This window comes from Labrus bergylta, chromosome 11 (genome assembly GCF_963930695.1).
Source record: "Labrus bergylta chromosome 11, fLabBer1.1, whole genome shotgun sequence".
In the NCBI taxonomy this organism is placed as follows: domain Eukaryota; kingdom Metazoa; phylum Chordata; class Actinopteri; order Labriformes; family Labridae; genus Labrus; species Labrus bergylta.
The window spans coordinates 5,929,653-5,945,580 of NC_089205.1; the positions used below are offsets into that span (position 1 = coordinate 5,929,653).

The 15,928-nt window shown below is 40.5% G+C and overlaps 1 protein-coding gene across 3 annotated transcripts in view; it reads right to left on the reverse strand.

Annotated features, from left to right (window-relative positions):
* Positions 1–15,928, reverse strand: part of bcas3 (BCAS3 microtubule associated cell migration factor) — a 336,126-nt gene that overhangs the window by 264,444 nt on the left and 55,754 nt on the right. For all 3 annotated transcript variants that reach the window (XM_065960137.1, XM_065960136.1, XM_065960138.1), the window contains exons 14-15: positions 5,054–5,187; positions 200–533 (exon numbers count right to left, since the gene is read on the reverse strand). In XM_065960137.1, the coding sequence (XP_065816209.1) occupies positions 200–533; positions 5,054–5,187 (468 nt within the window). The remainder of the gene's footprint in view (positions 1–199; positions 534–5,053; positions 5,188–15,928) is intronic.

The window sequence follows — 15,928 nt, forward strand, 5'->3', positions numbered from 1 at the left end:
GAGACAGCTGTTGGATCATTTTCTTTAGAGACACCAGACTCCATTAATAGAACAGTGATTTATCTTCTCGGTGGAGTTGCTGGTCTACCGCCGCCTCAATCAGTTGATTTTTTGTGTTGCTGTGTGCTTCTAGTGTTAAAGGGTGAATTCAAATCCAACACAATGCAAAAAGAAACTATGAAGTACGCCTGCTCCTCACCGTGCAGTGGAGACCCTGAGGGGCTGCTGGACAGGCCAGGTATGGGGCTACAGCGGCCCCCGATCCCTCCTGCTCCACCAAGGATGCATCCACCTCCTCCTATGACTCCTCCTGCTCCTCCTCCTAATGCGGCTGCCCTGTTCAGCTCCTGCTCAATCTCCTCCAGACCGGCACTCTTTTGGAAGCGAGACATCCGGTTGACCACTCGGGGGGACATGTGTGTGCGGGCGCAGGGTGCACCTCCGTAGGGGTTGACGGGGAATACGTGGGTGGTGCCTCGGAGGGTGCTGATGGCTACCCAGCGACTGTCCTGGCTGAAACACATATCCTGGACCTGGACAGAGACAGGACAGAGTCAGAGTCTTTTTTTAACAAAACCTACCTACTTTCATATTACCTAGAGAATATGAAAGTTTGTTACAAATTCTCAGCTTTCCTTGTGATCAACAGCCTAAAACACAATAATAAAAATCTTGAGGGACATCGGATCAGAACTCACACATGTTTACAGTCTATATAAAACATGAACATAGTCTCAGTGACATCTCCCATGGGTTTCTGAAGAGCCAATTTGAAGCCGAACGATGGAAGTAGCCATAATGGAAATTTTATTTCAACCTAATTTCAATAACTATAGCAACACGCAAAGAGGTGGAGCTGAGGCGGTGGTGGAGCTGGCCTTGAGCATTCCCTTCAAACAACGAGCACACCTGTCAGACTATTTTATGCAAATTTAAGCAAAGCTCTAAGCCTTAATAAAATCAAAACAGGCATTATTAAAATAGTGGACTCAGTTCAATTTAAAAAAAAAAAAAATAGATATAGCAGTGTTTTCCCCTTTTTCATGCCGCTTGGTCTAAACACTTCTTCGATGACATGACCAGTAAACATTAAAATATAATCTTATGGTTGAAAATTATATTTTCCTTTTCTATTGTTTAACCCGTTAAGATATTCTTTTTGGATAGGAAGAGGTTAAGTGATATTAACTGTTGTATAACCATAGCTAACAACTTATCAGATGTGTTTTTATACCACAAAATATCCAATCATATATCAACCAATTAGAAAGCTGTGACACTATAATGATTTATGTGCATTATGAATACTGGTTAGATATATGACACATTTCATCTGGCGGTATATAACCGGTTGTAACCATCTCTGCACAACTATTTAGACATAGTACATTAAATAACTCCCAGGTATTTTACTCCAGATTTGGTTTCAGCAGCTTAGTCCAACTTCTCTACGCACCACCTATATTAACCAATCAGCACAGATAGATATGCACGGTGGAAATAAACGGCTTCAAACTGAAGTCTGGAAGAACACTAACGTGACTTTACCGAAGTGATAACACAGATAAACAAAATGATCTGAGGTGCTTTATAAAAGTTAACCAGGATGAGGGGATAAGACCATCTGTAAAGGTGACAACGTGACACAAGCTTGTTTGCTGGTGAAATAAATGACTCGCTTAAAAAACAAAAGGAGTTGACGGATTCCTTTGTTAGTCCTCCTGCTCAAACAGTGACAGACTCTCAGGGAGCAGACACTTGAGCAGATAGCATCTCCCTGAGCATGTTAGACATGCAGGAAACCAGACAGCGAGGGCGCAAGGGAAAATACACAGAGAAGACAGTGAGGTGTGCTGAAACAGCCTCTATCATATGATGATAATTTAGAAATAGATGCTGGAAAATTAAAGAAAAAAGGTCCAGGAGAAAAATTAGATAAGGAATGTCCAACTTTTTTGTCAGAGAGCCAATCAGAAAGACAGCTCTGTACCTGCAGGCCTCTCTAATCTCCTGCCAGCTCAGACTCAGTAATTGTCCCCAGCAATGACAGTTAATGGGGCATCCTCTGCATACCAGACGGTTACTTTACTTCACAAAGATGAGTGAAAGAGGAGGTCTGACCTCTGCTCGGCCTGATTAGGGACGACTCAGAGATGAGAAAGAGCGACTTTGTGTGCGTGTCGTAATTGGTCATAATAGACCTGTCAGAGCTCCAACTGTAAATGGCTGCACAGACTGCACTGTCAAATCTTTATATCAGGTAGGGGATTACCTGAAGACTTTCTGCTGTCGTACTGTGACAACCATGCAGGTATCAAACAGTGGTCAAATGTTATCTTAAAAAAGGAGGAATGTATTCAGTCCCTGGGTGGAGGTTGAAAAAGCCTTGTATGTGGAGAATGTGATGACATCTGTTGCAGTCACATGCCAAGAGACATGTTAAATGCTTAGAATTTTCCTTTTTTTTTTTTAAATCGGTGAAACTGAGAGATTTGGCAGCTCAGTTCACCTGAGAGGAACCCTGAAGGAATGACCAGAATGTGACAAAGATGGACGGAGGGATAAGATAGAAGAGAGAGGACAATTATAAGCTTTCATAATGAAGGAAGAAAACCAAACAAGGTACACTGCAGTTTGTATCTCCCTATATCCAGATTATGATATCAATATCGGATGGGATGCATCATGCTGGCAATGAAAAGCCTCAAATAGAAACTCCAGAGAGCTTCTAGTGGATACTCAACTACACAGTGTATCATAAAAAACTGTGATGTCGTGGACAACACCATGACACTCAGTGTTTCTGCTACAGATATTCAGATTTCAGTGTCTAAACTTATCCTTTTTTTTTTATTTATTCCCCTGCAACTTTGAATCTAATTAGCATACAAAGAACTAGAGGTGTAAACAGTTAGTAGAGGATTAAAATGTTTTAAAGTGAAATCAGTTGAGGTTTCTTAATGCAATCACCAATATTTCACTTTAATGACACTTTTTGCCAAAAATACTGTTTAACAATGGCAATAACTGGTAATAAAACTATATTTTTGAAGTTTTACTTATATCGGCATCACTTTATACATAGAAGCCAATCTTTAGTCTGTTGAATTTCAAGTCAGGCACACCTCATTCTACGTAATGTGATCAAGAGAAAGATGGAGGCATGGTTACAAGCCGTCCAACAAAGTAGTTTCTGCTTGAATTCTTTGCACCAAGACTGGCAATAACGTCACCTGACAGCAATGTGAAAGACGGGTGGAGATGCATTCAAGGACGCATGACAGCTGTAATTCAATAATCAGGGTTATTCCACCAGATATGGATTTGTGGCCTCTTTAGTTTAAGTTAAACTCTCTTACATTAAACTATCTTTAGTTCAACATTAAGACATGAGTACTGTGTGGTATGAAAATGAATATAAGATTGTTGTCTTTGCATTATTCGCGGCCTGATGAATCCTGCATCTTTTGATCCTAACCAGTAGTCATTTTCTGCCAGTTTGCCCTGTAACTCCGCTCTCTCCACACTCCGCTCTCCTTCAGTCACTCACAGCTGTTATCAGCTGCAGGTCTGTTTACCTGGCCTCGGGTCACTGACAGCCAGTCGCATGTTTGGCCGCTGGAGACAGATAAGGCGTCTCTCCACCCTCCTAACTGAAGACTTTATCACTCTTGGCTGTGCGTCTGTGTGTGTGAGTTTGTGGTGATAACCTCTGGCCCAAGCACTCGGCTGAGGCCGGCTCTCAGTGTTTACAACAGGTCGGATCAAAGCAGGCTCAGTGTGCAGCCGGTCAGCGGACCTGCCGTTTGGTCATACATTAACTGTGAGAGTGTGTGTGTGTGAGAGTGTGTGATTGTGTGTTTTCCCCATCAATAATCCTGAACCGAACAAGCCCAGAAGTAGTTTTGTTGTGTAAGGACTTGCACTGCAAAATCTCTGCACATCTCTGCACATTAATTATCTTTACCTGTAAGTCTGACTGCATTAACTTTGTATTAACTAATTCATATTTGCAATTTCGTATTTCTGCAGTCGCAAAAAAGTGCTTTTCCTGCTCATTTTAGCAGATTTTAGGTATTTTTCTAACACTGACCACAATGTTGCCATCATGTACCCAGGGTCAACAGATGGAAATGAGCTAATTAGTTAAATCTGGTACAAAGCATCTTCTCTCACTAAAGTTTATTTTTTTGTACACTATCCCTGATTCAAATAAACAAATAAACTAAACAATGTCAGCCTAATTATTAAATAATTATTATTTTATGCTTTGGCAATATATTTACACATTCATGACACTTTTATTGAATTGAAATTGAACTACCGTAATCAAGATGAATATGTTATATTCTACTGAAAAACAAAAGTTATTATTATGAATACTGATTTTTTTTTACTGTTAAATCGTTGTTTTAGTTTGTTAATTAAAAAAACAACAACAATATATCCAATTCTTCCAGACAAAAACAGAACACTCACAAAGTAAAAGTTGCAAAAACACTCTTCATCAAACATTACAACAGCACGTTACAGAGCTCTTAAACTTCAGCCCTAGAGATTCTCAGAAAGAGAATATGTGAAAGGGGCAGTGCTTTTAACATCAGATTGAAATAAAAAAACAAAACTATGAACAGAATCTCCTTCTGAACAGGTTGTTGTTGCTGACCTGCACTAAGAACCCGAGAAGAACAGGACCTGGACTATTTCTGGGTGCTAAAAAAACATCATTAAGTTGCATCATCATCGTCCTTCTGTCTGTCTTTGACCTTTAGCCCCTTTGATTTCAGCTTGAATCATTACTCTTTCTGTATTTCTGGTAGAGAGTCTTGTGTTTAATGTGGCGAGAGCAGCTTCACCGGTATAAAATATAACTAAAATATCTGATGTCTGATGGGATGCAGCGACTGATCCGACAACATCAAATAAACAAATTAAAACAGCAACTTATTTGGAAGCTAAAATCAATTCTAAGACTTTCCACAGTAAATGTTCATCACCTTGTTAAAGCTACTTAAATGAATTGTAATATGTGTGTGTTTAACGTCTCACAGACCTTGGCTTCAGTTTCCCCGCGGTGCAGGGTGTAAAGATGATGAACGGCGCTCTGTGAGGACGCCCATGGATGGGTGAGAATCTGGAAGACGTGAAAATCGTGGCCCAGGGTGTCGGCAGTCACCAGCAGCATCCCTATAATAAAGACAAACGAGGCTATCAGCATCAGGAAATAGTCCTCCAGCATGCTTCAAAATAAACAGGTTATCATCATCACAACATTTGGAACTGTACTTATAACATACTTCTGAACATGAATCTTACTTTAGGATGTTTTTTTAAATGGTGCTTTTACAAATGCAAAAAAAACTCCTGAAAACTTCTGGAACTTATCGAAGTGAGCTGCATGTGTGGACACAAACAGTCGAATCTTTCACTTTTCCCTGCCAGCCCCTTGGTATATTTTATGAAAGGGAATCATGGCGAGAGAAGTGATTTTGTTTGCAGGATATTAGTATGTCATAGTAAAGTTGTTTATTTACCATTTTAGAAAAGAGAATAATCAGCTCATTATTTGTTTCTATGACACATATATGTAAAATCAGGATATTTGTTGATAAGAAATGATTGTGTTACGGCAAAATCGTTCCCCAAGAACGTCAAATGAATGGACCTCCTGAAATCAATCGATGTTTGCTTCTATAGACAAACAATACTGTAGCTTTCCTGTTCTGTCAAAGTTGATTAAAAGACGCTCTCAGCTGTGTCAGTGTGGTTAAAAGTTGTCACTTGAAAACTGTTGTAAACTGATACAGACCAATCCAAACATTTAAACTGTATTTCAACCAGCAGCTCACACGGAGGCAGCAATCACTCCCAACTGTGCAGGACACATGCTCGACAGCATGACAGAATTACTGCCTTTTGAAAACCAACAAACTAGCCCGTTAAAACAAAGCCAGCTATCGTTTGTTGTTGTCATAAAACGGAGCCTTCCCCCTGCATGATCGCCCGGTCTGGTTCAAGGCAGGGCTGCACTTGTGTGCTACTTCAAGGGCAGACAAGATGATGAGTATCTGTAAAAGAGAGGATCTATGTTTTCATACATCGTCGGACGGCTCCGGGTGTGTGTGTACATTGACATGCACCGAAACACTGAACCACAGCTCAGCACAAGTGTAACCCCCACTGACAGGCCCATTCATTTGGTCCCGTTTTATTTGAAGCTCGTCAAACTGCAAAAAGTAGAGGCCCTCATCATAAACAACAAGCTCAACAAACCACACCAGAACAAACCCAGATCTAAACTGGCTCGGTCAGGGGAAAAATGCCGTGCTGCTTTTCAAGCACAACCCAAAAACCCTTCCCCAGAAGCCTTTTGAGATGTTAGAAACCAACCCCGGAGATTACTCAAAATGTTGGAAATGACTCACTGATACTGTACAGAGTGTAAGATTTGAAGAAAAAATTGTCTGTCTTTTTGAATGACTCCCAGACATAAATGATATTAAAGTAATTAGTATTTCCCCTCTGAGTTTTTCCCCTCGGAATCTTTTATGTGGAGGCTGCAGTAGGTTTTAATTAGTGGCCAGGCTTTATTGGGTGGTATGTCAAATGTGAAAAGAGGAGGCTGAAATGGCAAGACATTAAAAGAATTCAGCAACACATGCAAGGGTAGATGGAAAACAGTCCTGACAGAAAAAACAAGTTTGCTACGAATATTTGCACATTCATTCAGAGTTGAAAGGATTTTTTTTACTTCATATTTTTGTGTTTGACTGGAGAAATAGTTCTATTTAAAGATGACGTAGCGAGGTATTGAGAGAAGACAAGAGGAGTGGATGTGCGATGGGGTCATGTTGATTATCAGAGGTGGAGGGAGGAGAGCAGAAGTGAAGTGTGCATTAAGACAGTGGTTAGCAATTCATGCTGTATCAGAGCGACCAGAAAGCCATAGAGCTAAGGCCCAGGGCCTGTAAACTCTTGAAAACCCACGCCCCAAACGAGGTGCCAAGCCACAAGAAGCATTTGCGTCAACTGGGAATAGAGAGAAAAAAGGGACGGGGCCCTTCTAATTATAGAGTCTGGAAACGGAAGCGCAGGGTGATTAGGAGTTGAGGCGCTGCGGTCTGTTTATCTGGGAGCTTCCTCTCGCTCTCGAACCCTCTCTCCCCAACACGCCGCTCTTTCTTTTTTTTTTTTCTTCCTCCTCTCTATGTTATGGTCGGGCCACGCCCACCCAGTGGCTGGAGAGTCTGGCCCCTGGGATTTCTGACAGATGAGACTTGGCCGCTCTGGCCAGCCTTTCTGTTCTGCTGATGGTTGAGTCTGGGCTCCAAAAAAGTAACAGCTCAGAAAGGCTGGAGAGCTGCAACGGCGGAGGACTGGGGGTTTTGTGGCCTTGTTGAAATACAGAGGCCCTCACCGTGAGGCGTCAGTCGGTTAGCCCGCGGGAAGGCCAAATTAAAAAGTAGCTGAGCCGCTCGGTGGGTGAAAAGAGAGGGTTTCGGGGAAAACCAGAGGCTGGCTGGAGCAGGGTTTGACACATCCTATTTATAACACCTCGTCCCAGAGGTTACAGTGTTATTTACGATGTTTTAGTACCAAAATCGCTGGCACGCGTACTTAGACGTGCGCTAAACTGGAAGGGATGACCTCTAATTTGCCATGTGTGCGAGACATGCGCCTGTATGGGACATGAGGGAAGTGATATAATCATTTCCATAAATAACCGCTTTTGCTTTCTGTCTCTTTTTTAACCAAAAATCTTTTTTTTCTTTTGTTTTGCTGCAGGCCTTACTGTCCCATCTCTGACCACCCAAACAGAAAACATCTGCTCAGTCCCATTAATACAGCAAGGATGTTTCATTTACAAAGTGGTTGGGCTAGCTTTATTTTTGACAAAGGCAGATGGAATACCGGAGTAGGAGAGCGAGAGAGAGAGAGAGAGAAAAGCAATGAAAGAAATGGAGAGAGCAACATAAAGGGCGGTGATTTCCCTGCTTGGCAACACAGAAGGCCACAACAAAACTAGTCCACTTTTTAATTAACAACACTAGGCTCCAAAAAAGCTTTGAAAATCAGGAAAATCTCAAATTATAACCATGTGGAAGACATAAGGCTTACATGATGTAGTACTTGGGGGACTCAGATAGCTTTACTGTTACCAGGATGCATAAACTTCAGAGCAAATGAGCCCAGCACACAAATGAAAGACTATCCATGGTAGGACCAGGACTTGTCTTCAGGGCTGCCAATATGTAGAGGAGGACAGGAGTCTTTGTTTTTCTGTATACTTACACATATGCTGAGCATATACAACACAGATTCACCCTGCATATTGTATATAAAACTACCTGAGGTGTTAGTGTTACCATGGGTTCATCGACCACCCATTCAGGATCATTTATCTACCAATGTTACACCAACTGTCCTCCTCTACATCAGCCCACAAATCCACTAATACCTATTGTTGTGTTTAACATTTTTTTTTTAAAGGTCATGAAGATCAGTTCAATTTATTCAAGAAACCCTCTTTGGCAAACTTGGCCTTGGATCTCTAAAAGATTCCAATGGTTTCATGGTTCCAATGGTTGCCAAAGTAATAGATTAATAGGTATGTGTTCTCAGTGCAATTGCGGCTACGGTGCTAATTGAAGGAAGGCGGAAAACGCCCTACTAATCCTCTCACCACCAAATCACCACACTAATTTATGAGCAGTTTTATTTCCACTGGGCAGCAAAGAAGACCTCATGGTTAGTCAGACACTAACAAGCCAAAGTCAACCTCCTCTTATATAACGAAGACAGCAGTGCGATTAATTACATATCTGTATTACAAATTATATCCCAAGCTTGTATTTTTTAGCTGAGAATTTATTTAGAGTCTTAGTTTGAATGTGTTATTATCTTCCAGGTTTTGAAAATGAGAGTTACTTACTCAAGTAATGATATAGTTCATTGGCTTTACTTAACAAGTATCTGACTAACATCCATGTTAATGGCAGGGTTAGGGTTAGTCAATCAAAGTGACAAAGATATTGGAGTTCAAAATATATCTGTAAGCTGGAGGTCTGTGAACCATTTGTGTTGTTCTTGCCCTGCCTGATTTTCTTCATCCAATATTGTTGTGTCAAATCACAGCGATCAGCTTAGTGTCTATACCATCCAAAGCAAGTCCCTTTGAAAAATATTATCCAAGTGGATGTGTTGATTTGGTCATTTCATGGTGCCTTGACAAAACTCCCTTTGTCATCAAACTACAGTATATTAACCACCTCTGACTTAAAGCCTTGTTAGCTTCTTAGCTTCTTTTAACTTTCTGTTGGTATAATAATAATAATGTATATTTTATTGATCCCGCGAGGGGAAATTCGTTTTTACACTCTGTCTAGTTAACATGCTACACAAACATAGGCTGAAATACACACACATGCACAAACAGGAACCTATAGACACTATAGGCACTAATGGAGAGGTTTCAGAGTGAGGGGGCTGCCTGCAGTGGGCACTCCTGAGCTGGTGGGGGGGTTAGGTCCTGGTTAGCTGCCAGGCCAATATGACAATATTGGCAGAGCTCAGGTACCTCTCCAGCTACCAGGGCAATATCTGGACTTGGTCTGTGCTGGGACTTGAACCAGCTACCCTCCGATTCCCAACCCAAGTCCCTACAGACTGAGCTACTGCCGCCCGAGCTACTGAGCTACTGCCGTATGCTTACAACAGTTTATTTAAACAAAACATAGAATCAGCTAACATCAACTGGGCATTTTTTTTCTTGGGTACTACTGAATTCTAAATAATTAATGGGGGAAGGGGACGGGGACAGTGGGTATTGTCTTTGACATGAGCCCTACTTTTGAGTTCCAACAAAATATTTGTGTCAAACAATAAAGAACATGGTATCCAGTCAGCAAAAGGCTGACTTAAGGATTTTGTGCACTACATGCATTGGTAGTGTATTTTATTAAATAATCTCATCCTGGGGCACCGGATAACCTCGTGGTTATTTTGTGCACCCCATATACAGAGGCCATAGCCCTCGCCGCAGCGTCCAAGGGTTTCAAATATGCCACCGGCCCTTTGCTGCATGTCGTCTCCCACTCTCTCCTCCCAACATTTCCTGTCTCTCTTCAGCTGTTCTATCTAATGAAGCCCAACAGCTCTATTCCCCAATGGGTTATTTTCTAAAAACTCTTCATAAAGAGTTTTAATTTACACCTTTAACACATTTGGTTTGAAAATGGTCAATAGTAGTGTCATTGTTTTGCACAGCTCCTCAAAGAACGAAGGATGACTGTAACAACTGCCAAAAAAAGTCATTCTGCCACCTTCCTGTGTTTTACAGGTCTACTAAATCACTGAACATTGGAAGAGAGGAAGACAAAAACAGACATGGAAGGAGGGCAAAAGGGAATAGGGTGGAGGGGACCAAGGGCCGCAAAGAAAAACACAGGAGCAGAGAAAAAGTGTGGGGGGGGGGGAGGTCCTTATGGTTAATTTGATGTACCGTGACTGAAACCAACAGTTATGTTTTTCTACGCGCTCCATAGGCAGGCCACCTGTGAGCACTTAAGATATTAATAGATATGAAAAAGGTGTGTGACGCTAAACTAGCCATTAGTTTGATATTACTCTGCTGGAACACCAGCTCTTTGAACGGAGGGAACTTGCCCGCCTTTAAAGTCTCGCCGAAACACACAAGGGGCAGTCACCGTAGCGGTCAAGTTCACAGAGCGTGACTGTTCTCGAGGCAGAGCTCGGGGCTGGTTCTTTCATCACCTTAAGTGGAAAACACACTACTTAAGTCTGTTTTTATGGAGCATTTACATATTTGCACACTTCCTGATGGAATTGTTTCAAAAGAGGAGGGGGGGGGCATTATTTTTGTCATACCACAGGGCTGTCCAGTAGAACACAGGATGAATGGGAATGCTGAGGAAGTTCCTACTTTACCTGAAAGACTTTATCCACCAAATCTACCGCCCCAATTTACTGCCACTAATCCAAATTCCCAGAGAATCCTAATGCTTTTAACTTTGTTTTCTTTCTGTGGTTTTCCAACCTAACATAAACATGTTCTCACAGCAGCTTACAGGGAACTTTAACACCAGGCCTCTTTTGATGCTCTGTTTAAAAAGCCCCAAAACAAATTGCTCCCGTCTACAGTCTCCTGAAAAAGAATTTGGGACTGTGATCAGCACTTAATCCCCTTTCGGAGCAAACAGGCAGACAGTGAGGCTGCAGAGGTAAGCTCCTTGTATTTTCACGGTCTCTTTTAGACTTCTCACAGAGCTGTTCAATTCCGTCAACTAATGAAATCCTTTTAAACATTCACAGCCGCTGGTCATAGGTAAGATATCACAGTGCTTCAATTGTCCATTGATAATACAGAACAAAGTAAGAAACTGAAGGGAGATGTTTTTGTGAAGAGTGAAATTGACCATCTATTTATTTTAAGGTTGCATAAATACGTTTAAATCAAATGTCTAGAATTTGCTTAATAATTTCAATCAAGACTATAAAAAACTGCAAACCAGAGATCTTCACATTATCTGGCAAATTTACAACATCATGGACCATCTGGCATGTTAGCTGAGAGTGGTGAGTCAGAATCAGTATTGTAAACTGCTGGATTGTCGTGTGTGCAAACTATAGCTGGAGGGTCTGCCAGTTAAAGCAGCCATGCAACTAGTGCTGTTCTGTTTCTTTGGAGGAGATAAAAACAAGTATGCCTTTGATTTAATGATTTTATCCTTCTTACATCTAGAGATGAAGATGTTGATCTGTTTATCCGTTTAATCTGATATTTTTGTTCATAGCAAAACATCTCAGCGTGAATGGGACAGATTGCCAAGAATAGTATTTTGTGCAAGAGATTAAGTCTCCCGACTCCAAATGTTTTTATCACATCATGACCTTCTATTGTGTTAAAATACAGGTCGTGAATTTCTCCTTAATATAAGAAACTTGGAGAAAAAAATGAGCAGAGTAAAACGTGTACCATTAAGGCTTCACTCCAACACCACATTTAAGCGGAAATGTCAGCATTTTTTGCAAGGCTAGGAATGACCTAGACCGATGCTCGACGTTTTGATTAGTTGGTAAGAGTCATGCTACCAAACATAACATTCCTATTCAAATGATTATCATTAATATATTAATGCAATTAGCTGCATGTGATAAAAATTCATCCAGCTGGCACTGGATGGCATCGTGGCAGATTTCAATAGCGCCAAAGTGTTTGAGTTTGTGATGTGCTTCTCTGTTTACATGTGGATTGTTGTTTGTTTCTATTGATTTTAGTGTAGAGAAAGCTAAATATGTGCAGCACTGGTGTCCAAGACCAATTTACCCAAGCAGACACTAAAGTGTATCATGTTTCATCGTATTGCATTTCAATCTCAACGCGAAATCAGGCTGTTGTAAAAAAATAAAAATAAAAATAAAATAAAAACTTGGGCTGACATCAACCACCAATGTCATATGGACGGTCAAATTTGTCAGGTTGGTATTGGTCAAGTCAAACCTACAATAACGTCTAATGATGTCAGGATTTCACTAAAGGGGGAACGTTAACATTATGATCTAGTCCAGACCTTAGTTTTTGGTACTGATGCTGGCATTAGGATGTTACAGATGTTTATTTGGTTTGATTGTTTACTGAACATGAAGACAAAATATCAGTGTCCACTATAGTCAGTGTATGTTTTTCTGGCACTGAAATGTAATCATGCAATGTGACAACCTACATTTAACCAAGTGTGAACTTCTGGTAATGTTTGTTGCAAAGCTTTTTGTGTTGACTTGATTTTATGAAAACTCTAATGATATGAGAAACATTTCTGATGATGCAAGTGACAAATTTAGTTCAACAAACTGAGTAATCTGGGTTGAGCGCCATACACTGATAGAGTATTTTGGACTAGTGTGCAAAGTCTGATCTTGCAGAACTTGCTAAAATGCTTCAACCACTGTTCCCACCGGCTTGGGCGATAAAACCTTTATAACTGTACCGACCCAGCAGTGTTTCTTTAATGATTCATGTCTCGTAAGGTTCAAGGGTTATAAAAGTTTTTCCATGCAACACTTTATTTTGGTATGTTTATAAAAGGGCATGCTTTAAAGGCCACTGACAGCTTTTGAAGGCCCTGTGCTGAAATGTGTCCGTTGTTATTTTGTACGCTGCTCTTGCCCAGATAAAGGAAGCATGAAGGACATTTTGTTTGCTGACTTTTTTGTCTCTTTTTCACTGACAGTGAAAACTATAAGTTTCAGTTATTTATATTAAATGTAATTGTGTTGTGTTAGTTTTTTGCATCAAGAAAATAGATTAAAATGATGCATAAATCATGACTTTTAGGCAAGGTTGCTCTTCTCTCTAACCTCTTTCCATGAACTCTGCTGCCAGTACAAACAAACCATGGGAACAAGACACTTAGCAACTTCCCCACCAAGCCACCCACCTACACACATACCGAAAAGGAGTTACAAATGACCTGTGTGTTACCGCACTGTGTGGGCTGTGAATGACTCCACACTGTTGAGGTGTCTGGTGTGTTGGTGAGTGTTGGGCATAGGGGGAATATTGGGTGAGTCTCTTTGATCCCTGCTTTCCAGAGACCCTGAGTCATGGTCAGCGGCTGGCCAAGTTACTCTCCTTAGCTCTGGCCTTGTAACCACTTATCTTTATGTTTTGTTTTTTTCCAGATATAATGTGTTCCTTCTTTGATATTGTTGTTTTTTTATCATCTTGAATAGGTTTCACTTAAATGTTGTAAATGATCTGTCTTCAATATTTACTACTTATAAAATGTGGCTTTTGGATTGGATGGATATGCTCTCCTTTTGGCATGGAGTTCATGTGGTGATGTCTTTATTGAACCTTTGTGAGTAGCAGATATCTCTATCATTTATATGGTTTAGTGGTCTTTAGGATAACCAGAGTAAGATGGTCTGGCAGTGCAGGAATGACGTTTCTGATCTAGCTGCTCAAAGCAACAAAGCTGGGAAAAATGGGTTTTAGCTATTCATGGCTTTAATTCAGCGCTAGATTTGCTTGCAAAAACTCAGAAGATCTATTATGACTTTACTCTATCTCATTTATAGATGTTTTGATGTACTTAAAATGTCAAAGATGGATGTTGACAGCATCATTTGGCTGAGATACATCCATATACCCTATTTGACACAGAATATTCTTTATCTCTAGAACTGCTTGATCACAATCATGCCATCTAACGCCTATTACCAGTGGTGGTTTTAGGTCCATGTGTCTGTTTCTTAGCGATATATTCAAATACAAACATTTTAAACAATTAATATCATCCACTAAGGCCAATGACTGCTATTCCTCTGCAATATTAGAGTTATAAAGCATTTTTTTAATGACATCATAGTGTGCTCTGTACTCGTCATCTTGACCTTGTTACTGTAGATCAACCTATGCATGGATTAGAGGTGTGGACAGTGTACAGAGTAGGTTTGCCACAATAGCAGAATTTTTCACTGATACTAGTAAAAACCAAACAATAACAGTACCTGTTTCAACACCACAATGACCAAAAATGAGTCATAGCATCCAGTATTGAGTAACTTGTTTCAGTACCAAATCTTAGCCAATGAAGTTATCTCTCTCTCACAGCAGCTTGGGGTAAAATATGACTGAAATAATAACAAATAACATGTGGTATCAAAAGGTGTCAAAGTATAGAACATTTTGACACCCTTACTTGACTTATCTAAACTTATGTTACCTCACTAAAGAGAAAGCTATAAAAAAAAAAAACAGGAAAGACCAGGCTTTTTAGATGGGTACTAGCAACTGTTCAAAAGATCTTGCACAAAATGTTTATCCAAAAAACCATTAAAGTGTTTTTATTTTTGATAAGTTGATCAAGCTTTTTTTACAACAGATTTCCTGCGATTGATAAAGCTTAAATGAGACACCGCATTATGCCCATTGGTTGTTCCATATCACAATAAATTCCCAATTCATGCTCTTTGAAGGATATTTCTTTGTGACAGAATTAGCAGTGCACACTGCTACAAGTCCTAAACTTTGCATTGGACGAACAGTTGTTGCCATCATTGCAAAAAACAACAACAATCCATGCAATTAAACTGTTTGCATGCTTGCTAAGATGACATATAACTACCAGTACTTTCTTCTATATACAACTTGTTCAACAAAGTCTGTCTCTAAAATCTGTGAAAAATATTCCCCAAAATTGTAATAGTACAGGTACAGTATAATTCAGGGTGGAACGACAAACCCATCTGATCTGCAGTGGAAATTCTGGAAAAAAAAGGCAAGGCAGAGAGCCCTGCTGAGCAGCTGCTGTAAATCACATCAGAGCCGGCTGTGAGTGCTAATTACTATCTTGGTGTGAAGACACAACTCAATCCGTGCTAAATGTGTGGCTATAAATGTGCGGCCAAGTGAAGCTACTTGTGTGTGGGAATTCCCCTCGTGTTCAACATGTGCGTGTGGGTCGAGGGTTTTTCGGCGACGGCCTGGTTTCTTTCACACATCAGTAAGACGGAGAGACGGAGTTATTACACCACCGAGAGCTGCCTTCACAGCACAGCTGCCTCAATGGTCAGGCTCCACGGGCCAGGCTATTCATTAGACTGGCCTGTTACTAAAGCAGGGGTATGGTTTATGGGACAGTTCTGTGTGGGGAGGGATTCAGTCTTGATTCATCTGCCATTACTCCTGCTTTGATGGGGTTATTCAAAACTTCCACATTCAGATCATTTAGACGGCTGCACAAAAATTTAATTCTGATTCTGTGGTAGCCTGCTGAGGTTTATGACACTGAAAAAGGTAGTATAAGAGATCTTTTACAGACACGGGTGGAAGTGAACCGTACCCTCATCCAGTTTAAATTAAATTGATTTGACTGTTTCATGGTCAAAGTACAAGCAGTAAGAT